The sequence below is a fragment of the Schistosoma haematobium genome, chromosome 1, assembly GCF_000699445.3.
Source record: "Schistosoma haematobium chromosome 1, whole genome shotgun sequence".
Lineage (NCBI taxonomy): Eukaryota > Metazoa > Platyhelminthes > Trematoda > Strigeidida > Schistosomatidae > Schistosoma > Schistosoma haematobium.
In genome coordinates, this window is record NC_067196.1 from 60,843,105 (window position 1) to 60,869,085 (window position 25,981).

The 25,981-nt window shown below is 31.0% G+C and overlaps 1 protein-coding gene across 2 annotated transcripts in view; it reads left to right on the forward strand.

Moving 5' to 3' along the window:
• Positions 1–25,981, forward strand: part of NPR2_1 (Nitrogen permease regulator 2) — a gene marked incomplete at its 5' end in the record, with an annotated part of 101,774 nt that overhangs the window by 36,117 nt on the left and 39,676 nt on the right. The window contains 6 exons of one of the 2 annotated variants that reach the window (XM_012939537.3): positions 563–674; positions 7,434–7,626; positions 12,640–12,775; positions 14,496–14,587; positions 18,242–18,380; positions 24,034–24,118. In XM_012939537.3, coding sequence (XP_012794991.2) covers positions 563–674; positions 7,434–7,626; positions 12,640–12,775; positions 14,496–14,587; positions 18,242–18,380; positions 24,034–24,118 — 757 coding nt within the window. Of the gene's footprint in view, positions 1–562; positions 675–7,433; positions 7,627–12,639; positions 12,776–13,684; positions 14,588–14,623; positions 18,381–24,033; positions 24,119–25,981 lie in introns of those variants that run through there. The other variant, XM_051209253.1, reaches the window with a different exon arrangement.

The window sequence follows — 25,981 nt, forward strand, 5'->3', positions numbered from 1 at the left end:
TTCCATATTTCATGTACCTTGATCCGTTGATAAATTTAAATAAAGTGAAAAGAACAAAATTTGGTGAATATATATATAAGGTTTACTAGATGAATCGAGTGAAAGAATCTCTGATATTGTTTTCTTTGAAAAAACTACTTCCAACAATTAATAATCAAATATTCTGTGTTGGAGTTTAGTAAGTTAAGATTTAGCTAATTAGTGTACTTGCTTCAATGTAGTATATAGTAGGTGAAATAAGAGAAGTAAAAGCACGTAAGAAAATACCAAACCGGTTTAAAAATTCAATTAATCATTGGTTTCATTAAAGTACTTTTAATATCTCATGAAAGTACTCGATATATATCTAAAACTTTGAAATTATATGCCATAAGTAATGTGGTCATAAAGTAAATGTCCATTAACTGGAAAGACTGAATAAATGCTTGTTTTGTTTTCGCAAAAACATCAAGTTAGAAAAAATCGGATTGTATACAGAGTGCAACATGACAAATGTTATATTTGGCTATCTTAATTCACAAATAATAATTTGTTCATTTTCCTCATTTCTTTCTTCTTACAGTTATAATACTATGCACAGATCCAGAAGTTGTACGGGATATTATGTTGGAAGCACATAAATTAAATATGGTTAATGGAGATTATGCATTTTTCAACATGGATCTTTTAAGCAGGTGTGTACATTTGTCTTAAATTTATTTACATACAATCGTTTTCACAATAAATTAAATACTAACCTACCATTGTTTATTTAGACAATATCATGTTTGTTGTATAAATATATTCAATAGATCAAACAAACTAGCATAGGACAATAATTATTATCAAATGAGGTGACTAAAAAGAACTTTCTAAACATTAGGTAGATATTTCATACTATTTCTTGACTATTTTTCTTTAAATAACCATCTTGAATCATTATGGTAATAAAATTAAGGATATTGAGATCTTACCATTATTGTGTCACAATCGAACAGTGATATTATAATAAATTGTATGTGTTTATTCCTACTATTTCATTCACATGTAGTGATAGTGTTTTACTCTACTTTTTTAGAAAATTCGCCCCATTTTAAAATGAGTCATGAAGTAACAGTTTTAGCAGTTACATTACAAAATTGACTAGATTTGCATTATTTGATATTGTACTCTTTTAGTGTTCATCAATAACTTTACATTTTCGGTTTTTTGAAAGGGGTCGATAGATTAGATTTTAGAATAGATAGAATACAGATTCCATTCATTATCACTAGTTTTTTTCGATGGTTTTCTAATTAATGTCAGTTTGGTAGAGGAAAAATTGTTTATTTCTTTTATTTTAATATATTTAATGAAATTAATCGTTAGCATAGTTTTTTAAGGATCAGTTCATTCATTTATTTTATTTCTGAATTATTAGAGAGAAAAGGTCACTATAATGGTTCCTTTTCTTAAATTTGGAAATATTAAAAGCAACTAATTAAACTGGTTAAAATATCATAGGAATGTTATCATTTTTTTAATTCTTGCTATGAAAATGAGTGTTATTGTTTTGCAATGACTGTGTTGACTTGTTCAATTTATTTTATCGAACGCTAACTGATAATTGTTACTCACAATTAAAAATCCTTTCTATAGCTTAACTATTCATTGATATTTGGATTGTTCAACATCACCTGATTATCTGTGTTTATATGTTTTTCGTTAGCAGTGTTTCATTGTTTCCGAGCAACGAGGTGATGATTATTACTTTACTGCAGCTATATAACTCGATAATATTTAGAAGAACAGTAGTTCTCAGTAATTTCCATTTTCGTTGTTTACAGTTATAAACCAACAATTATCATTTTACAATAAATAATTAATGTAAAAAAGAGTACCCTAAATATTATGATTTATTCAGTTAGTGTTGTAAAATGTAATTTGATTTTAATTGTTTATCATTTGATACTTCTAGTGTCAAAATGTATAAAAATATTCTATAGGAATATTTATTTATTTATTTAAACACACAAACATTGGTACAAGGAGGCACCAAATACATATGGGCCACACAAATCATTCAATTTGTGAGAGATCCAGGATACTGCCCGGGTACCCAAATTGAAGCAGGTGGTTTTCTTGGGGGGCTACACCCGAAGCCTTTGACCTAAAGGTCTAATCCACAAAGCAGTGGAGCAACATAAGGAGGTGCAGTCCCATGGTAGCCAGTGACCAACGATTGGTTCATACGCTGTTCGTTTCCTTAGGATCCTGGATCCCATGTACACCATTGGTTTGGAATCAGGGTTTTCCGAATCCCCTAGGTGGGTTCTCAATCTTCACCAATCCGGTTAGAGCGCCAAACATTCGCTTTTTGTCCTCTTAATTTTGTTAACGATACCCTCGTTGTAAGAAGGCAGTGAGTAGGCCTTCGCTAGCGGTGGTTGTATACGCGTGACCACGTAAGAGCATTTCAAGAGGGACGGCAGACTCTCATCGCCCTCGACCGTACCAAGGAATCTGGGGGCTCAATAAAAATATAGAGCAATGTCTTTCAGGAAATCTTATCTGCAACCTGTAACCATCTACACGGTCAATACTACCCTATGTTTGATTAGAATACAATAAAGAATGTTCATTCAAAAGACAATTGTGAAATATTCAATCGTATTCTCGTCTAATACATTTATTTAACTCGTGAAGATTAAGATAGAATGTCAAAAGTTATCATCTTTATGTATAAATGTTTTGTATCAATTTCATATCCTATAACAATTCTCTTTCCATCGTATAAAATATTCGATAAATAAATAGTCTAATTACCTCTTGTTTGTCTGGAGAATAAATAAGATGAGAAATATACCGACTGCTGTGTTGTCGGTTACACTTGAATTTTTCGGCAATTACTTTCCCGATATGTTGAAAGCATTCTATAAAAATATGTACAATAACTAAGTTGAATTAAATCAAAAGCGGTGGAATTTACTGCAATATTTTGACAACTGGAAAGTCGTATAATTTAGAAGTTTGAAAGGGTTATTTTACAAAAAACTATTTTTTTCTCTTTCTCTCTGTATGTGTGTATAAGTTGAATTCAGACTCTATTTGCAGTTAATAACTTTGTAAATAATGATAGATCACAAATATGTGAATCATTATTTTCTTTCACCTATATGTTATATCTTTTTTTCGATCAAACTAGTAATGTTCATCATGAACTAAATGGTTGTTAACTAAGCAGAACCAATAAAAAATCAGGTGGTATTCAACTTAGATAATATTCACTCTAGTTTTAAAATTCCCCTCGTTATTCTGCACAGTGATAATAATAACTAATGTATTTTAGAGAAAGGTAGGACTATTCATCAATGCAATACCATTATTATTATTATTATTATTCGAATTCACTTTCTATAATTTCACTGATATATTGGTATTAACATTATCATTACTTATTATTTATTGTTGTGCTTCTCTTTTATTTTATTTACTATGCTTACAACAAATAAGATATCAAGCTTATTTCAAATAACACATACTCACACAGGCATTAACTCACAAACACACATAAGCAAACAGATAAATCGACAGATAAACAAATGTACATAAACTCTTTTAATTGTTTACATTTCATCGACATTAATAAGGCTTTGTTAAATAATATAATCAATTGTTTTTTTTTCATTTATGACAAGATATTATCGATTATTTGATTGATTCAGCCTGAAGGCATTTGTTTTTGCATGCAGTTGATAACGATAATAATAATAATAATAACAACAATTTATTGTTATTATAGTTAGGTGGTTTGTGTTATTGATTAGAATTTTTGTTTTGTCTATTCTCATACTAGAAAATACATTTAGTTATATGTATTAAATGAAAGTAGGTAGGATGTGGCATAAGTTGCTTCCTTCTATTCTCATTGCAATAGATTAACAAGATGAGAGTGGGTCGTGTTTTCTGGTTGATTTTTTTCTCTCATTTTATCATTCACTTAAGTAAAGAGTTGGTATATGGTTTGCTAGATTGGTTGTAGTAGATAAGCAAACATACACACGCATGTAAATATTTTTAGCAATCAATATAACTTTTAATGTAACTTTTCAACTAAACCCCAGTAATTATATGTTGAGGTTAATATTGTTAATAACAAAGCTTATTATGTAAAATGGAACAATATTTTCTTTGGGCATTTTTCTTATATTGTAAACTATAGTTGTTTTTTTCTTTTTCCAGTTGTACAACTGTCTCTATTATATACACATAGTTCCCTTTATCATTTTGAAAAGAGCAAGAACAAACATTCTAGCAGAATAGCATGAATTCAATTTTATTTCGTTGGTTCTCGTCAGCTGCTTACAACCTGTGATATTTAAAATCATAATTAATGGGTTTAAATTACTTACATAAAAGAGTTTGATTGGAAGTTATATTAAAGACATATTCATATAGTATAGCAAGGGTGTAAATAAATTTAATAGACTGAATATTGTAAATATATACCTTATGTGATGAAAGAACATTGTGACAACAGTTCAAAGGGTTAGAAACAAATAAACCTTGATAGGAATAAAATGAGTAGAGTTCAGTTGATAAAATAAGATAGTTGGAATAAAACTCAATGGTGTAATAAATGCGAGAAAGAGTTTAAAGAAAAAGAAAAAAAATTATTAAGATATAACGAAGGAATATTAATCACCAAGGCAAGGAAAGATTAATAACCATCTCCTTTTGAACACATAAATCAGGCTTTTGGCGCCTGATAGCAACTACATCAGCAAACTTCAGAAGACTGGAGTTTGGCTGCTTACTAATCATCTTGAATGATTGTAGGGTATCGACCTGATGTCCTGTATCAAGAAGATGTTTGGTGATTGCACTATTTAGAGTCTTTCTTTCTCTTGTTCTGAGGCTTTTTGGAACATGTTCAAAAAATCTGAGATATGCCCTCCTTTCTGTTCGGCCAATGTAGCTGCTTTGGCAGGTACACGTAAATTTATAAATACAATTGTTTTCCGGAAATTAATGATTTAATTAAGATTGCATTTAATGAAATCCAAGTAAATTAAACTTTGGCGCTGGGAATAATGATAATTATTATAATTATATATCTATTCTGTGATATTCAACATGTTATTCATTCATTTATAGTGGGCCATTTTCAATCTAATTATTTATTACATATTTGATTTTTCTTTACAACATGGTATGTATTGAAAAGTCTAGGTCTATTCATAATAATAATAATAATAATAATAATAATAATAATAATAATAATAAGAGTAGTAATAACGGCATATTTTCTAATCAAATGATCCTTGAATTATTGATATAAATTAATTGTATGAATAGTGATTTTGTTTTAAAGTTGATTAGATAATTGATTAAGTCCTTTAATCAAATTAATCTATTTTAATTGATAATGTGATATATTTTTTATCGATTATTATTTGTAGTAAATAATTTATTTATTTATTTATTTATCATATCATATTAGAATTTTGTTTAAATGAATAGATGATTCGTTGTTTACATCACTTGCTATTATTCATTAAAAAGAAGAAAAATAATTAATTAATTAATTTCACTTAATGTTTGGTAGTTAAGTGTTTTTGTCGTTTTCCTTTTTCAAACAGTTAATCAGTGGATGTTTTCTTTGCTTTATCTAAATAATAACTATTAGATTGATCTATTTTTATGACACACACACACACTTCTAATTTTAACTTTATGAATAAAACAAATGGACAAAATTCAGTAAATTACCGTTTATTTTCCACATTTACACTTTAAAAGCATTAAATTGTCTTTTGGTAAACTGAGTTATTACAATGAGATTTCATTGAAATACCATTACTCACTGGTTTGTTCAGTTCTAAATCATAGAACAAACAATATCCTTTTCATAAAATGTAATAAATAAATAGATATATGACAATGTTTTGTGTTTCATACAAATCATATTAGTTTCCATTTCAAATTTTATTACAAATATGCTTGAGAGAAAAAGATTGATAACCATTATGAAAATTATGCGTAGAGATTAAAAATTGTTTTTTTAATCTAATAGAATAAACTCAAGATCAAGATGAAATATAGATTTTTCCCCAGTATTGTGGTTATTTCATATCATAAAATGTAAATAATATCTGTGAATTCAACTTAGTGTTCATAAATAGATCTATTGATTTGATTATAGATTGTGTAGGCGCGTGAGTTCCCAAGGAGCATTCTTTTTCCCTATCGAAATTTCACAGTCGACTGGTTTATCAGAAATGATACATTATAAAAACCAGACTGTTCAATGCATATGAACGTATAGCTTTACTTTGTTAAAGAAGATCTCAATGGAGATCGGTCTGGAAGCGACATTTTATACATGGTAGGTGTGAAGAATTCGAATATTTTCCAATGTCCTCGTTTTGCCAGCGTCTCTGCGCTACAAGACTGTCTATCAGAGCGTGTCCGAGAAAGGGAACATTCTCCTGAAAATACATGATAAGTAACCGTTTTTACCAAAATATTTATCAGAACAGTTAACTATTGGCAGTAGTGTAGGATATTATTGAGGCTATCACCCCTGACAACTCTTCATACTTTTATACAACTGAGCGGATCTCTATGGAATACTTTTAATAACACTTGTTGTTGAATAATAATGATATACTTTGCCTTATTACTTAATATTGTGTAATGTAATATAAATCACTAGTGGTCTTGCCTAATGATGAATACAATTTTAACAGAACTATGACATTTGTGATGTTATCTGAGTATATTACTCATGAGTAATTTTTATTTCATATCACATCTTTTCTCAATCTTTTTTATTGATTCTTTTAAGATTTATTCTTACCCCATTAGCTGGTGTTTTTAATATTTAAACATCAATTTTGGACAGACTAAGTTTTTATTAACAGTAAAAATTGGTTTATTTGGTTATCTGTAAGTACAGCGGTTACTGTACTGTGATGCATAATATAGCTAAACTCTTGCCAAACATATCATAATAGCGGATAAAATGAAGGTAAAAATATTTCATCGCTGTTCCGCAAAAACAATACTTAGGGAAAAAGGCGAACATATTCTGTGACATTTTATTTGTCTTTACAAATTAAGTTGAACTTTGACAGTAAGATCGACTATTTGCTTTCGTCATTTTTAGCATAGAGTTTACATTATTTTAAGCGTATATATTTAGTCTAACGTGTTCTCACTGGTAATTATCGTCAAAATGAATATTTTTTATCATATGGTTTGCTAATTGTTTTAACTGTTAAATTAATTTATAAGAACTTTCGTCTATATTTGATTGAATAGTTTCACAGTATTTGCGCGCCGAGTTGATGTGGGAATAAAGTAAATCCATTCACTGAGATTTTACAAATACCTTCTTCCTTTTTAATGTCTGTTTAGTTAATTAATTAATTAGTCCATCACCAATATATGTATTTTTTCGTTGTTTTCAGTCAAACAAAATTGAAAAGACCTTGGTATAAAGAAACATCCAGCCCAGAAGAAAACGAAAGAGCACGTCAAGCTTATCGTGCTCTTATGACTGTAACACTTTTGAAACCTGACAGTCCTGAATATCGAACTTTTACAGAAGAAGTGAGAGCAAGAGCTTTACGTGATTATGAATTTAGTTATCGAGATTCTGAGGTAGGTTGAACGAGAGTTTATTTGAAAATTTCTCGTTTTAACCCACATATACACACATTACATTTTGAAATGAGTATCATCTATATATTTGTGAAACACAAGAAAAATTAAATAAATTTGTTAAGATTGCTTATAATACATTAACGTGTATGTTCAACGTATTTTTGTTGGACTAATTGTAGTGTTTCAGGCTTTTCTATTGATTTTAAAATACGCAGCTTAGATTCAGTCGTGCGCTCCCAGTGTAGGATTATCAACGCTAGTTGTTATATAGGATCCCATAACGAATATTAGTTCAATTATATTCGTTCAGTACTAAAAAGTACTTGAAATACAAATGACAATGGTCACTACTTAGTGTTCAATCAACTGTAAAATTCAATCAAATAAATTGCCTGTCGTATATAGATTGTTGAAAGATTGACTTAAAATAATTCTTTATATCATAAACACTTTTTCTACACACTTATAATTTATTCCTTCCCTATTAAGTCTCAAACTGAATTATATGATAGAAATATGTGAGGGTCACCCTTTCAATGCCCATAAATGCCGTGGTACTTTCGAGAGTGGGGAGAGTCAACTCTCCCTCTCGAAATGCTCTCATATTGCCACGTGCATACAACCACTGCCAGGGAAGTCCTACTCACTGCCTTCTTGTGGCGGGGTGTTGTTTACGAAATTGAGAGGACGAAAAGCGAATGTCCGGTGCTCTAACCGGATTGGTGAAGATTGAGAACCCACCTAGGGGATTCGGAAAACCCCGATTCCAAACCAATGGTGTACATGGGATCCAGGACCCTAAGGAAACGAACAGCGTATGAACCAATCGTTGGTCACTGGCTACCATGGGACTGCACCTCCTTATGTTGCTCCACTGCTTTGTGGATTAGACCTTTAGGTCAAAGGCTTCGGGTGTAGCCCCCCAAGAAAACCACCTGCTTCAATTTGGGTACCCGGGCAGTATCCTGGATCTCTCACAAATTGAATGATTTGTGTGGCCCATATGTATTTGGTGCCTCCTTGTACCAATGTTTGTGTGTTTAAATAAATAAATATCGCATCTAAATGCAATCACCGTTGAAGTACATTCATAAATTAAGTGGTCTATGTGAAATTGTTTTCGTTTGCTTTGTCAGGATGAGTTTCAACGCCATCACTGAAGTACTAACGATACAGTACTCCCTTGATTTTCAATAAAAATTCTCTAACAATATTAGTTTGTAGTGAAACTCACTTTTGCAAGAAAAAAATCCAAAAAAGAAGATAAATAAAAAAGATCGAAACTTACACGGAATCTATGTCAACTTTCTAAAATAAAAATAACATCAGCAAAATTAATTTTAGTCTAATTTGCTTACTAAGTATATGTGTAGTAAAATGCCTATAAATGCATTTACTTTTCTTTTTTTCTTGAGATAAAACATCAGTTTATACTTATTCAGTAGCATATTAGCTCTAAGACTAACTTTTTCTGTATGTTTTTATTCACGTACCTTTCTTAGTTTTCCTTTTTAAAATCATTATTATTCTCAGCACCGAATATCTCAACAAGTTTCCTTTTCTTATTTATTGATTGATCTTGACGATAAATGTTGAGTGATCACCAGTCAGATATTTGCAGATCAGGAATCAACATTTGTTTAATGTTCATTCTTTCCAATGCATATTGCCAGCCACCATTGTATCTCGGATCGTACTTTAATGTAACTTGTACAACGAAAGGTCATTTTTAGTGAGAAGAACCTCAGATTTATTGTGTCTTAATTTAACTCAAAATTCATAGTGACAATTGATGCCCTGCACTAAATGAACTTCTTTTATAAGAATAAAAAATTGTAGAGTGGTACAAAATGATAGTTGTCTTCTACCAGTCGTAGGATAATGAACCGCCTATCTTGACAAGTTTGATACGATGACATATCTTTTCGGATCAATTCTGTCTAAAAATTACTCATACATGTAATATTTTAAAGATAATTCAGTTTAAGTGTTAAAATGTTTCAGGCTGTTAACCGTTTGATAAATATAATAGCTTAAAATTAACCTACTGTCAAATGTTTAATTTCATGGATGGAACGTATGAACGAGTTTAGTGGTGAAACACAACATAAATATTTACATTAAAAATGTGTGTGTGTGTGTGTAGAAAACTATACACATCTCAAATGTCTTTCACACAAATTATTCAAAACAGGCAACTCAATATACCACCGGCACTGTGTAATTAACTAACTTCTAATTATAGTTATTCAATGCAAATATCGAAAGATGAAATACAAGTTTTCACCTCAATCAGTTTACTACTTATAAAAAAACTTGTTGCGTACGTACATTATTGTACGATATAATAACCTGTAATTATAATTAATAAAACGATCTATTAAAATTGAACAAAAATAAACTGTCTTATAAGCAGCGGTTGAATATTTCGAAAAAGGAATAAACGAACAATTAGAAGCTGTGGATAGATTGAAAGTAAAAACAAAAATCCACGATGCAACCTCTACCTTCTTATGAAATCTTGAGTATTGATTTACTTCGTTTTAAGTTGCTTAGTTATTGGACTGAATTTCATTCCTATTTAGTCTAACTTCTGTAAATGTGTAATCAAATCAAAAATGGATCACTATGCGTTCTTATATATATATCTTCAAGAATTCATGCACATATGATGGATTCCTCTTATTCACTTGTTTGTATTGTTTTATTATCGTCAAACTGAATAGATTGAAAAACAGTATTGTGCACAATAAATTCACAAAGAAATCATTTTATTAATGGTTCGCTGAATAAAAGTGAGCTAATGAAGTAGGAATGTTACGATAGTTAAACGTGAATTTTTTATATCGATATGGCAATGATGATAGTTTTCATATTATTTCAATTACATAGCTCCTCAGCGAATCGATTAATAGAGATTCTGTAGACAATAGTGAGCTTTTTTCTAAAACTATTTATGACTTCAAGAAAGATTCAGAGTGAACAAATTCACACTCAGACTAGTGATGTTGCTTAAAGATATTTCTACAAAATTAAAAAAAAAATTGAAAAACTGATAATAAACCCTGAACTACTAAACTGCGACAAATTTATCTTTTCTTTTACGAATTAATCCTAATTTATACAAACTCTCTGCTAATGAAATGAAAGGTGGCTACAAAATCACGCGTCCATTCTAAAGAGCTTTCAAGCTCATTCCGATATTATACTTTTACTAATCGTGTTTTACGACTAAAGATTCCAGAGATTTTGTGTGTGTATATTAGTTAGTCAGTCAGACACAAGTTACCACATCTCATTAGCACAACAAGACGAACACCGAATTCATAGAAGTGGTTACTTCAATGGTAGTAATATATAAAAGAATGACTGCATATAGTGATATAATACAGGAAGAAAGAATTAGTTTGTAGAAAGAGAGGTATAAAGCTATTTTAACCTCACAGTTTAAGGGAACACTAAGAGTGTATACATCGATTCTGAGTCATGTCACCAAGAGTCTCCAACCATTGGTTACGATAGTCACGCGGACACCAACCAAGTATTCTGCATCTACCAACATGACTCAGACTAGAAGTTAGTGACTTCAAGCGCAGATGCCACATTTTGGTTTGGCCGCCCCTAACTTTCTTCTAACCATCTCCAACAACGGTTAGCATTGCATGACGTGGTAATCGGTGTTCATGCATACGTAACACGTGGCCCAACCATCTCAGTCGATGAAGATTCACAACCTCATCAACTGATTTACCATCATTCCCTAATACCCTGCGTTTAACCTCACTATTACTTACCCGGTGATCCCAGAAGATGCGAGCAATATTTCTAAGGCACCTGCGGTCAAATACTAGTATCTTACGAGTATCTTCAACTCTTAATGGCCATGTTTCGCTGCCGTAAATTAAAACAGAACGGACTGCCGCGCAGTATACTCGTCCCTTAATTGATAGACAGATATCTCGCCTTCACCATAGGTGGTGACGTAAGTTGGCAAAAGCCAAAGGAGCCTTTCGAATCCGTGCTGAGATTTCGTCAGACACCAACCCATTTGGGCTGATCAGACTTCCTAGATAAGTGAAGTTGTCAACGAGTTCGACTACTTCACTCCCTATTCGTAGTTCCAGTGTTGACGCAGACCAGTCCTGAAGCAACAACTTGCATTTGGAGGGGAGAAGCACATCCCAAACATCCTGGCATTGCTGCTCGGTGCTACCAAAAGACCGAATTTTGTCAGCATCTTCACCAAACAGAACTATGTCATCTGCGTATTCTAAGTCGATAAGTGGACCTCCTGGAAGGAGATCAATTCCTGAAAACTCAGTCGATGAGAGCGTTATTTCCATTAGTAGATATATGATGAAATTAAACGAAAAATAAAGATAGTGGACAGCCTTGACGGACACCACTTGAGGTTGCAAAGTAGATGACAGTTCGCCATAAGCTCTTACTCGACTGGTAGTATTAGAGTTAAGAGCGTTCACAAGATTTATGTACTTCTGAGGTACATCTTTCAATGACAGACACTGCCACAGAATCTCGCGGTCTACGGAGTCAAATAGTGCTTTTAAGTCAAGAAAGACCACCATTGTCGAACGCCGATATGCATATCTGTGTTCTAGAACCTGACGAATGGTGAATATGTGGTCGATGCAGCCACGTCCAGGCCTGAAGCCAGCCTGATTGTCTATGTATGTATGTGTATTTCTTTTCTTAGGCGAAAAATATCACTCAAAGTTTATATTATTAATAAATGATCAATAGCCACAATAGATTAGTAATGGTTATACAAATTGACATGACAGATAAATATTTTGATAAACAAAACAAAGGACAGGTAAAATAAACCAGAGTGATAAAGAAAGTAAAGAGAAATAACATAGAAGTCGATGTATTGAACTTTCACTGATTATTAGGTGATATCCACATATCAGATATCTAACTTCAATATGAATAATCAACTAATAAAATTTATTTATTAGTTCATTTTGTTTTCCTCCTTGTTTATCAAAGGTAACACCGTTCATTGGAACATTTCATGATGCTGTCAAATTGTACGCCTTAGCTTTAAATGATGCTTTAGCCAAAGGTGGAACAATCACTAATGGTACATTGATTACACAAGAAATGTGGAATAGAACATTTAAAGGTTGGTTTCAAGTCAATCTGAATAAAATAAAATAATAAAGGATTAAAAAATTGTTCAGTAAAATTTATCCTTCACGATTAGATCATTTTCAAAACTGCACAGTTATATAACAGTAATAATAGCATATTTCCTAGGATTAGATTACTTATGGCATGAAGTTTCACTTTACTGCTGAGAGTATAACATATCTCAATATAAATACCCAGTTACTGTATTCACTTTGTTGGTGATATATTTCTCATTTTTCATAAGTTTTTTTCTTCCTTAGTTTCGTGTTTATTTCGTATCACAATCAATGATATTTTAATAAACATACAACCATTTACTGACCTATAATTTATCACATGTACATTTGCACAGTTATGCAATATTGGAGAACGATTTTTACACTGATTAGATTATTGTTTGACAATTGGGTATATTAACACTATTGAACTTCTCATTGTATTCAATTGTATGTTATATGTGATTTGAGTAAAAAACATTACCAATGGATTAAAATGTTGTGCTTCTTTAGTGAAACAATAAATAATGAAATCACGAACGTTTCTAAGCTAGATAACCATTGAGAACTAGGAGGCACTGGACAGCTGCTTCGCCCTAGTATGGGAATCTTCAGGAGTGGGTGTCAACGAACTCGCAACTGCAAATTGAGTTCAAGACCTTCGATCTCATGCGTTGACTCCTAACCTTTAAACCTCTGAGCTGGGGTCAAATGGTTTACTAGTCTAACTTTAACTAATCCTTGATATTGCACGATATTTGCTGCTGTTATTATAATCTTTTAAAAATTTATTGTGATGAATTTCTCACTGATCAAACGATATGTATACCTGAAATATTTATACATTTTTACCCTAAAGATTTCTATGAAAAACAATTTATTTAAAAAAATGAACAAGGTAAATTTGAGTGCATAATTGTTTCGAATAGATTCCTCTTCTTCGTGAACATTTTTTCTAGTCAGTGTAACGTATAAACGCATTTAAAAAGTATTTGATTGTATTCGTCATTGTGATAAAATAAGACTAGAAAATGAAAGGAAACAATCAACGTGTTGCTGATCCTGATTTATCTAAATGCTGAATAAGTGATGTGTAAAATTACTAGATCATATAAGTGAAAATGTATGCGTATGTTTTAGACCACGAAAACATCAAGATTCAGTGAAATGGTGAGTTGTAACCATTAAAATGAAAGTCATGTAAGTATAGTTTAAAATATAAATTTTACATTGCGTGTTATAATGACATCATCTCGAGTGGGCAATTCATAATATCAAGAAAACGAAGTTCACTAACCCTGGCCCGTATAACTCCATATGGGGAACTGTCAACCATATCGTATCAAAGTTGTCTAAATTAAGATCGGTTGCAGACAGTTTACTATTGAACTGTGTAACTGATCTCTAATAGGTTAGCAAGCCGATTCTTCATCCATCCAACTAGACTGAGAGTTAGGAAACATCTTTCAGGGTGACAATAGGAGCTCTACAGTCGAATCATTTAACCGAGAGAATACAATATTAAAATACTATTAGCGAATATGAATGGTTTGATACAAGCTATAGTTCATATATTATGATCGGTAAACTAACAATGATAACTCAAAGGACTTGTATTTTATGTACTCTTTAAAAAGTATTATTGATTTCTTCTGATACATTAAACATAGCAATCAAGGTGTCACTAAGTTTTATTTTGTTGTTTTACTGAAATAGGCGTTACTGGTGTTGTACGTATTGATGCGAATGGTGATCGTAACGCTGATTATTCTTTACTGGATATGAACCCTGTAACTGGAGACTTCGAAGTAAGTAATGGTGTTGAAATTTCTTTACAATCGAAGGTGTTTAGGTGTTTTGAACTTATCATCAATAACATTCTATACATAAAAATATTGACCTAGTTGTGAAAATCGTACCATGGAGTTTGATGACTTCTTAAAAGCAAGTAGCAAGAAAAGCTAAAGCAATTAAATAATACTGAAATCGATATTCTGTCTTTATAGCAAAATGCTGTTTTAGTGTTTATTATATTTGATTTTTCCCGCTAAACTTTATTTTTATGATGTTCAACTGTCTGTTACGGTCATTCAGTTAAGCATTTCATTAGTGGTAGTTAGAAAAGTATGTTACTTTGATATAATGCTGAGATAATAGAAAAAGATTTGTAACGCTCAACTGGAACAAACTCCATCAAAAGTTGTAAAACTTTTTCCTACACAAAACCACTTGTTATACCTAAGTTTAGACGGGTTTGAAGCGAAGAATTTTCGCTCAATTCTGATTTATACAACGAAAAAGAAATCATTGCTATTCATACACCAAAATGTAGGTCGGGTGTGAACATCTGACTAATCACATATTTCGCTACTTAGTGGTAGTACAATTGTCTTTAAAGCCTTTTATTCATTCAGCATTGGTAATATAGCTAGATTCCTTCAGAAACTAGGCTTCTTATCAAAAATATTCCAGTTTAACCCCTAATACAGCTCAATGACATTTATAGTCACGTATGATTAGTGAATATTGAAATAATGACATTTCGCCTTTGTAATCTTACCAGTGGTCAGTTGAATATAGTCAGATATGTGTATATCAGTGTAGAACTTTATTTTGCATGAAATAATTCATTATGGTATGATTATCACAGAACTGTTACAATGTCTGGTACTGACTGCATTTATTTAAATATCAACCAGTCAGGATTACATTCCTTGTTTCTACGAAAGTCTTAGTTATTGGTTCACATTCTCCCTTTTTTCCATCCTTCCTTTCAAGTTATTTTTTAAAACTGTCACTGTTTGCTTTGTTATGTAAAGTTAGTCCTAGTATTGTTTTTCATATTCAATCAGTACATTTTAGTATTTAGCAAAGTAAGTAAAGAAAACAAAGTGGAAATCCAAGAAAACGGAAAAAAGTGTCTAAAGCTTTCTTTTTTCGTGTTAAATATTATCCTCTTTCAAGATGTAAATGATTGTATGTGCACATACATGTATGTTTGTGCATATCTGTACACGTGTATACATGTTAGATGATATAATTCAGTGAATTTCATTGATGGTCTCCAGGGAATTATCTTCTTGTCAGTGTTTTTTACACACTTCACTAGTTTATATATATATAATTTAGTACCCATTTATTTTCTATCATTTAGCGTTAGTAACTATTGTAAACAATAATAATGTTATTCATAGTAATAACAAGAGATATACTGTATTCTGTTGATCATTCTCTGTTCATTTTTCTCATATTTGTCACATTTTGAAAACAAAACTAGAAAAAATAATCGTATGCTTTATCTGCAAATTGAAACCCCCTTCCAAAAAAGGAAACCGATAAAACAATTTTGTTTCAGTTGTTTAATTATAGTTCAAATATAGCTGAATATTACATTAGTATCAATATGAGGATATGATTTGTACTTGATACGAATATCTGTTTGTCCATACTCATTCAGAAGTAGTCATAAACATCTATAACGTCTAGTAAATTAATGTAACGCCTTAGAAATTAAGTTTATATCGTTTGATGCTTTGATTGAAAAAATTATTCGTCAAATTATATTGGTAGAAAAGTGGTTGATAACTGCCAAAACTTCATTATTAATAATATTCAAAATGTAATTCTATATAGGATGGTATTATTCAGTCATAAATATTTCCAAAGCACATTGTCCTCATATGATGCTTCCGCCGCCAAGTGGGTAGTCTTGAGAGTAAGCGTAGATAAACAAGACTGTTAACCTTTATCGACCATGGCGTCTGAAATATATATGACATATATCTAGCCATCATATTTCCCGACATCCAGTGGTAGCTGGGATAAGAGTAGGTCACAAGAAATCTAGAAGTATTGACAGTGAATAATTAACTACTCGACTGAAGCGTATTCGTTCGTGTAGAATTTGGCTCCCCAAGGCAGTCTTAATCTATATATTTGGAAATTCTTAGTGACATAATTTGAAATCGACCTCATTATCACAGATATATTCATTTTTTCTTTTTTCTAGTTGTTGATTATTAATATTGTTCCATACGTTATGTTTCTTTCGGTTTAATTTGTTATTTTCGAGTCTTATTCTTATTGTTCTATCATCATTTTTACATTTGTTTTAAGTAAATAGCTCTTAAATCGGTTAATTTTCACTCATTGCGCTGGTTTCTAACGTATCCTAAGTTGCACGTTATTTCCAACTGACTGACTATTTGATCGAATTGAGACGTGATATCAGTCCATGAGGCCATTAACTGTTGAACTTCGTCGTGTTGATAGGTATATACTAACTGGTCAGGGGCTGTACATTTATCGTAATCAATTGTTGAAGAGGTCGACTGACATGGCCGAAAATCACTTTCACGGGTGTAGATGAGCTCACTTATAGATGATGAGTTCCAGAACTATATTTTATAAATATATTGTTTTCATCTCACGAATTCATTGTTTCTTATTGAATCATATTTTCTACTCCTTATCTTTTCTACCGCTACTGATAATGTTACTACTTCTAGTGCTCTGGGGTTTGTCTTAGTAACTTCATCTCATTGCGTCAATGGGGTTTGGCGGCTTGAAGCGAAGTACGTATGTTCTAGGTTTTATGTTGTTCATGTCTGATTGGATATTGCTCATTCCATTGTCTATAAATATAAACTAAGTCAAAAACTGAGTTATTATGTACAAAAATGCAACATATTAGATGTCATCTACAAGATATGAGTAACCTAATTAGCGAACTGCCTTTACTTCACCAGTTTAATGAGTAGCTTATGATCGATTCACCAAAATGAGTTTATTTCGGTTATTCGGTCAGTCAATCAACATCAACATAGAACCAAGAAAATATATGAGTTGACACAAGCTGCTATACCACATTGGCACGACAAAATGAATATAATAAGAATTTAAGAACAGATAGAAGTAATGTGATGGCAACGATAATGAGAAATATTGAACATTTAGAATATCGTTTTAAAAAATAAGGTATTAATTTGTGTATAAAGAAATACTGGAATCGCATATTGAGAGGAATATAAAGAGCTGATGCACCAGGATCATAGCAATCGATTCTAATCCATGTCACTCAAAATCTTCAGCCACTGATCTCGGTCATCCTGTGGATCCAAATTGGGTAGTCTGAATCAACCTACATGACTTCGACCAATATTCAATAACTTTATGTACTGATACCATGCCTTCAAATTTCTTCCAACCAAGTTCCATATCAGGAACCATAGCACGTTGAGATAGAAGGTGGTTCGATATATGTAACAAAGGAAACAGCAACGTAAGTTACTATGTATTGATTTAAAAATGTTCTTTTTGATTATTTAATAAAATTGATCGTACTCGTTTCGTTTCGTAACACCTAATTCAGTATTTTATTTTTTTTTGTTTTTATGATGTATTCACTTTCTTCTGTCGTTTGTTTGTTCCCTTCTTTCTTTTCTGCAAAAAAAAAATAATAGGTTGTCGTAAATTATTTTGGTAATGATAAGTCTTTATCAACTGTTCCCGGTAGAACAATTGATTGGATAAATGCTGATAATCAACCTCCATTGCATACACCACCATGTGGATTCGATGGTTCCGAATGTCATAATAGTCGTAAGTTTCTTTTTTCCTCTTTCATTAGTCAATGAATGAAGTTCTGTGTTAGCGTGTATGAGGATAGTAACAGTAAAGATGAGAACAAATTTATAACAATCATAATTATTTCCAAAGAGAATAACACTTCATATTGCTGATAGAATTATTTAAAAGTACTCTCTTAAATATTTAAGATTTGTACATATGTTAAAATATAACAATTTAATATCTTTGTAATAATGATTACTTATATTTTACATTGAATTAAGTAAAATAATACCTATTTTAGATAGCTTTTTTTTCTTCTTTGTTAGTGAAGAAAAAATCTGATCAAATTTCCACAATTCATTTAAAGATCATTTGTTATTGACTAAGATTGAACAAACTAGTATTTATTTTGTTCATAAGATAAATTACCTAATTTTAAATAAGTTTTTTTTTTTTAAAAATAACGTTTATATTTATGTAAAGTGAATTCTGAAAACTAATTCATTCAATGTCTAACACTGTTTTAGTGTATCATCCAGTTCAATTATGCTGATAATTTTGTTATTGTCTTTCTTAGAAGGTTGTATTGATGAATACATGGATGATAATCAATATACAACCTACTTATAGACTAGAAGTTTATTTTATCTATCAAGAGATTGTTACTTGAACTCATTAATCTCATATGCTATACTATTAACAATAGTTCAATTTTATAGTATATTTGAATGTTAAACTAATGACAGTAAATGAAAAATAATTAACTTCTTTTATTAAAGGTTCATTGTCATGAAAATGTTCTTTATTTTTGGCTTGAAAGTCAAAAATTGTTTATTAGATTAGTTATTTCAAAGAAATTCAACTTATTCATTTCAATACTGTGATGTATACACCAATTTAATAATACTACTCATAATAAATACTCTTCTAATGCATTAGTAATTAAATTTGTCAGAATATTAACATCATGCGGAATTTGGACTTAGTTCATAGTTTTGTTAACGGTGTTTATTTCAGTTTATCTTCTCATATCAGTATATATATTAACTAGTAATTATTGTATTGTTTTTTCCTTGTTTTTCTATGTTGATAAAATGGTTTTCGATTAAATTTGCCATATGGTCATTAAATTAAATGACTCGATATCAGTATTCACAATATTTCATATTGTATGGTTTACGGATAGTCTGTCGAAAAGTCCATTTATTTATAATATACCTAATATCTTATTGTGTGGTTTATCAGTTTGGTTAACTGCTCACATGCTACTTATTGCTTCATAATCAGTTATTATGTACACTTCACACGTTATAAAAAATATCCAGAACATTTTTTACTGGTTATTGTCTTAATGTAAGCATTAATAAACGTAACATGTACATCGTTTATCTTATCTTTAAGCTTCCAATGGTGTCCGATCAAACACATTGTTCAGTTTAGTTCTTACCCATTTAGTTACATAAAACTGATCTTCTTGTTAAAATATTCATGTGTTATTTATTATATTATCATTTTTGCTTGAAAACTGAAATTATACATCGTCTAGTTTTTCTTTTTCCACTGACTATATCAAATCATTCAGATACAATAAATGTAATGCAGTCACTATTCTTATCTACTTTTCCGCTATATGAAGTATTTTAGCTTAATCTTGAGACAATTAGTAATCGTCCATATTCGTCATGTGTTATGATCAGTATGATCTGAATATAACGGTTATGGAGTTATTTTTGGGAAACCATTTTTCAAGTATCATTGATCAACTTTCTACACTATTATTATTATTGGATGCGACTCAATATCCAGTAAAACAATCATTCTTTACATCTTTAATCTAGATGTCTTCATATGAGTTGTAGTGTGGTGCTTATTATATATCTGTAATCACTGTGTTGTTTCAACGATATTAGTTATCCGATTATTGATTGTTTGATATTAACATTAATTTAATAAATCAAATAACGGACCATAGTGATGATGACGATAACAACAACAATAAATGTGATTTATTATTAATTAATACTATTTCCATTATTAAAAAAATTAGCTGATGATTTCATCATCTTTTTATTAGATATTGAATTTCTGTTTTCTTTTTCATGAGTAATTCAATTTTCTCGTATCTGTCAACTATTTCGATTTCTGACTTTTAACTTATATGAGAAATCAAAAAAGATCCATGCAGAGACTGATTGATATTTCTCAAGAATGTGATAACAGGAATATTTTCTTTTTCCAACTAAGATATATTATGGAATTGATCATTGACTTCTTGTATTCATGAATAAATTAATTCACCACTCAAATTATAGCGAACAAAATAAGAAATATCAAACACTCATTAAGACGCACAGAGTGGAATTATTCATATGACTTTTTTACAATTGAAAATTTATCTGCTCTTAAAAAACAATCTAAATATTTAAAACTTTAAATATTTCATTAGAAGTGCCTATTTATAAATTATAAACCGTTCAGAACTGAAATTATCCGTTTCTCTTGTACTTCCCCCCTATATATATGTGTGTATTTGTCAACGGAAATAACATTCTCAGTATAATTTAATTAAAAGTAGTTAAAATCTACACTTCCAACTAAACATATTTTAGTCCTAACTAGAGATTTGTTTTCAGATAAATTTTTGCAAAGTTTTAGTTTAGAAAGTCATAGCACTTATGGATTCAATAAAGTCAAAACTAAGGATTGATAACACTAGGGACTATTGTATTCATAACAGGAGATATACTTACTGACCCATAATACGATGATAATGTTTTATTTAGTTAAAACGCTTAAAAAAAAAACGGAATCTTTTAGCCGCACTGATGAATAATGTGAGCAATCGTCAGGTTACATTTCTATCCTCCTTAATGTAAATTCTTATTTCAGGACTGGAATGTGTCAATATCTAAACTAATTATAGGACGTGAGGTAGTCGAGCAAATTGACCATCTGACTTATTTTGGACGTCTTATCAACCCCGATAGGTTGTTGTTTGACGACATCTTGAACATATTTGCACATACTCGCCGGGTTCTATGTTGTATGGTTGACTGATTGATTGAATTTGTATTTGGTTGAATGATGCTGCTACAGTAAATGGTTTCCTATTCAACAGTTGAAGAAATTCTTCATAAATGTACACTTCAATCTAATGGTCTTGATAAATTGACCGATGTTCTCTGATCAACGCGTAATTTGGGTTTTCAATTTTTGGTGATAAAATACTCCCTTGACACATAATGTAGAAGTGTCGATTTAATATTCACTATCATAGACGATTGTAAAATGCCAGTTTTATGTGTGCTATCAATTAAATATAGGTTTGTCATACTACTGAAAATGTTGGGAACTTTGAGTTTCGAATTATGTAGACCTTGAAGCTGGATAATTCAGCATTAGTGACACAGCTTTGTTACGGTTACTTTATTGTCTATAGCTTTTGTTAAGATCTTCAGTATGTGAGTTCCATTAGGTAAAATCAGTCTGTATTAATTTCACAGTTGTTGTTCTTGATGTACTTTATCGTTTATGGATATTTGTACTGATCATTGCAAACAAGATAAATCTTTTTCCAATACAAGTCACTGAAGTATACTTATATTCATGTTTATCTTACGGTTTATCCATTTGTTTGGTTACATTATTTTTCATACGTATAGTTCCCTTTATCACTTTGAAGAGAGAAAGAATAAGGGTTTTAGCAGAATGGCCTGAATTCACTTTATTTCGTTTGGTTCTCGTCAGCTGCTTACAATCTGTGATAGTTTTTCTTCATGAAATATTATTTTATCTTTATTAAATGGTCATATTTATTCTCTTGTTCCTCATCGTCAGTTCGAATACACTGGAAATTCAGTTTTTTTTTGTTTTTAATCTATGATAATTATTTGACATTATTATTGTGTTTTATCGTCTACATTCTCTGGTTCTTTCTCATACATATATATCATAATAATAATTGTCATTCACTTTTAGTGTTGTCGTCATTCTTCTTTTTCTTCTATTAATCTGCATACTTCAAGTAAAATAAATAAAATAATTAATAAATACGTAACAGACAAAGATGTCCGTGTTGGTGGGAGTTCAGTACATTAAAGTAATAAGTTGTATACATGTCCATAGATCTATTGATCAGTAGTGACTGGAATTATTGTTTACCTACCATGTGATCATGTGACCCCTAACCCTACTTCGACTTATGTCATGAAATTCTCTACTCTTATAATTTTATAGCCTCATTTAATCACTCACATGGTTAGTAGGCTAACTGATTGTGTATGACTAGTTTATTAGTCGGTTAACTTATGAGTAAAGTGAATGAATGTTCAAACTTCATTTGTGAGTCAATAACAAATTCATGCTTAAAAAAAAGAAGAAATAATAATGATAATACTACTAATTTTATTAAAGTTCTAATAGTAATCATAACAATTTGTTGGAAATGAAAAAGAAAAATTTGAAAAAGATACAGGAAGAAACTGATTAATTTATGATGATTTAATGATAATTTGAGTTATTATTCTTAACAGCCAGATGGTCATAGAGATGAGTTAGTTAGGTTATAGAAGAAGAAATCATTTTTCATCGTTTCTTCTCCCCTTACATTGTCCCATTTGCGCGAATAATAATAATAATATTAATAGTAATAATAATCGTATATTGAATTATCAGAATTATTATTATTATTATCATTATTGTCATTATAATCGTTATCGTTTTTATTCTCAAAAGAGATAATCTAATATATATATAAGCAAATAAACAGATGAGTATGGAATTTCATAAACCATATGGTCAATATTTTATATTGACATCCTTTTGTCTATAAACTTATAACGATTAGGGTTAAGAGCTACGATTAGGAGTTAATGAGTTGTTTTTAACTATACAAACATCCATCAGTATTCCCTTAAGTATTCTTCAATACAACGTGTATTAGTATCAGACATTTATTATAACTAAGTTTACACACCATGTCACATTCAGTGCCTGGTCCTACGTTACAGCTGACTGACTTAAACATTTTGAGAACTAGATATGGATAATTCTTACTTAGCTAATAGTGAGACACAAACTAGCCCTTATTGTGCTGTAAACTTCGCCCAAAAATCTGAGGGGTGTTATCTTAAGCCTGGTTGATTTATTCATGGTAGCCTATGTAATTTTGTTGAACTTTTTTTACAGATAACAGTCAATCTTAACCATTGTATACAGCGGTCTTTTCAATTTTAAAATCCCAATCAGTTCTGCGTAGGAAACGGATCATATATATTCAAATAAAATTTTTTTAATCTATCAAAGACACTCTGTTGATGAATACTATTATTTAATTACCATGTCTAAATATTTGCATAAATCCGCAACACTAAAGCAGTATGTTTTACTATCCGTAGTATTTATTCTAAGGTCATTCATTTGATAGTTATCGTCAAGCGAACATAATCATACTTGTGTAATTATAGAATATTATATTTATGTATTCTTGTCAGTACACCATTACTCTACTATTTTATAAAATGATATTATTCTATTTAAAATTATTCATTAAGTAACCAAAATCAGTATAATCGTTTGACATATATTATATATGAGCATCATCAACTTAAATTGAGTTGTCTTAGGTCATATAATTTTATTAGGCTTTCTGTTTTTCACTAATTTAATTTTCATCCAATTACAGATTTTATTCATATTGGAATTATTGGTGCAGTTGTATTTATTTTATTAATGACAATGTCTTTAGTCTTGGGAATAATATTCTATCGGTAAGTGAAAAACTATTAATCTCTTGTTCTCATAATCGATTCGTCATTTTTTTGTGTGCTATTGTGATGTTACGTTACATTTTGTTTATTATTTTCATAAATTTCTATTGATTTTTCGAGACAAAAAAAACTACTCAATGTTCAATGTTGAACATATGTGTGTTTCTGACATATGCACAAAAGTTATCCAATCCAATTGTTTCTGAATAATGTATGGATGAAACGTATCAGAGATATCTGGAAAAAGCTATATACTTATGAAAAAGAATATTAAATCTAAGATCTAAGGGAAGATAAAAAAATGAATGGATCTACATTATGTGACCGATTCTGGGCCATATCACTCGTGGTTTCTAACCACTAGTGGTTACGATAATCGCGTAGATCCCAACTAGGTAGTCTTTATCTACTAGCACTGTCCAGTCCAACAGTCAATGACTTAATGAATTGATTTCATTTCCCTTGGTTTGACCGTCTCCAACTTTCAGTACCAACGAGATGAAGACACGCCACCTCGTCGATGGATTTGCATCCCTTGCCTAGTAATCCCCTTTGCATAACCTCAATATTTTCTATTTATTGATCCCAAAATACGTGGTCAATACTTCGAAGACATCCATAGTGACCTAAAAATGTCCTTTGTTATTAAAATGCACATTTCACAGACATACAGTAGCACAGAAGGAACTACTGAATATTGTACTCGCCATTCGGTTGATAAATGAACATCTCATCTACTGCACAAATGATGCAAATCGTTAAAAACCAAATACGCTTCCTAAACCTGTGCTGAGATTTCGTCAAACACCAACTCACCAGAGTTGATGGCACGCTCTCAACCGTTTCACTCTCTATCACTAGTCCGGGTGTTGACTCTACATTAGTCAAACTTATTCCTATGTGGTTAGAACATGAGGGCTTCTATCCTTTCTTACAAACTGGAATTATTAATAACCGGGATTATTCAGATAGGATTATATCCAGTTCTCAGATTCTAGCTAATATTTCAATCAATTTGACAGCTAAAACTGGACCATTATCTTAAAACACTTCTAGGGTTGGTCTATCAGAACCCATTTTAAATTAGCTATATTATAATCTTTTCGTCTCCATTGAAAGTCGAGGAACTTTTTTTCGTTTTCACATTCTGGTTGTTTTGAAGTAGTACGTGTGTCCCACCTATAATTCCAATCGTTTAGTCTGTGTGTATACCATAGTCCCGTTTATTTCTGATGTAGCTTCACTAACACCTAACCTTTTACTGCCTGTTTCTTTGAAAAGTCTGAAAAGTTGTCTACTTTTACTTGCCACAGATGCTTTTTGCATCTCGTTTGCTTCTACTACCCACCACTATTCACTATTATCATGTAGACCTTCTATTGGTTTAAGTTTGGATCACCTCCGTTCCTCATTGCTTTTGAAACTTGACGGGGTAGGTTTCCAAATATCGATTAACTAAATAGACTCTGTCGAAATTTGCCTATCTTTTTTTAACCTTTTGGTTTGAGTTACTGGTAGACATCACTTCTGTTTTCACAGCTGTCTGGATATGATACCAAAGTACATCGGGGTGAACATCATTTTGAAGACTGTAGGATTACTTATGTAGTTGCTTTTAAAATATGCTCTTGATTTTTTCGTTGTTTAACCGAGCTCTAGGGGGTTTCTTGTTGTGACTTTTCTGCGTCCACTAAAACGCAGGCAAACACGCGCTCACACTTGAGAGTGATCAGAGTTTAAACTCGTACTTTGGAATGACCGACAGTCTTTTATCAAGCCACTCTAACGATAGCTATTGAGGATATAGTCTTTTTAGATTCGTCGTTTTGTCGATTATGGTGGATAGCAGTGTTAGTGGATGCC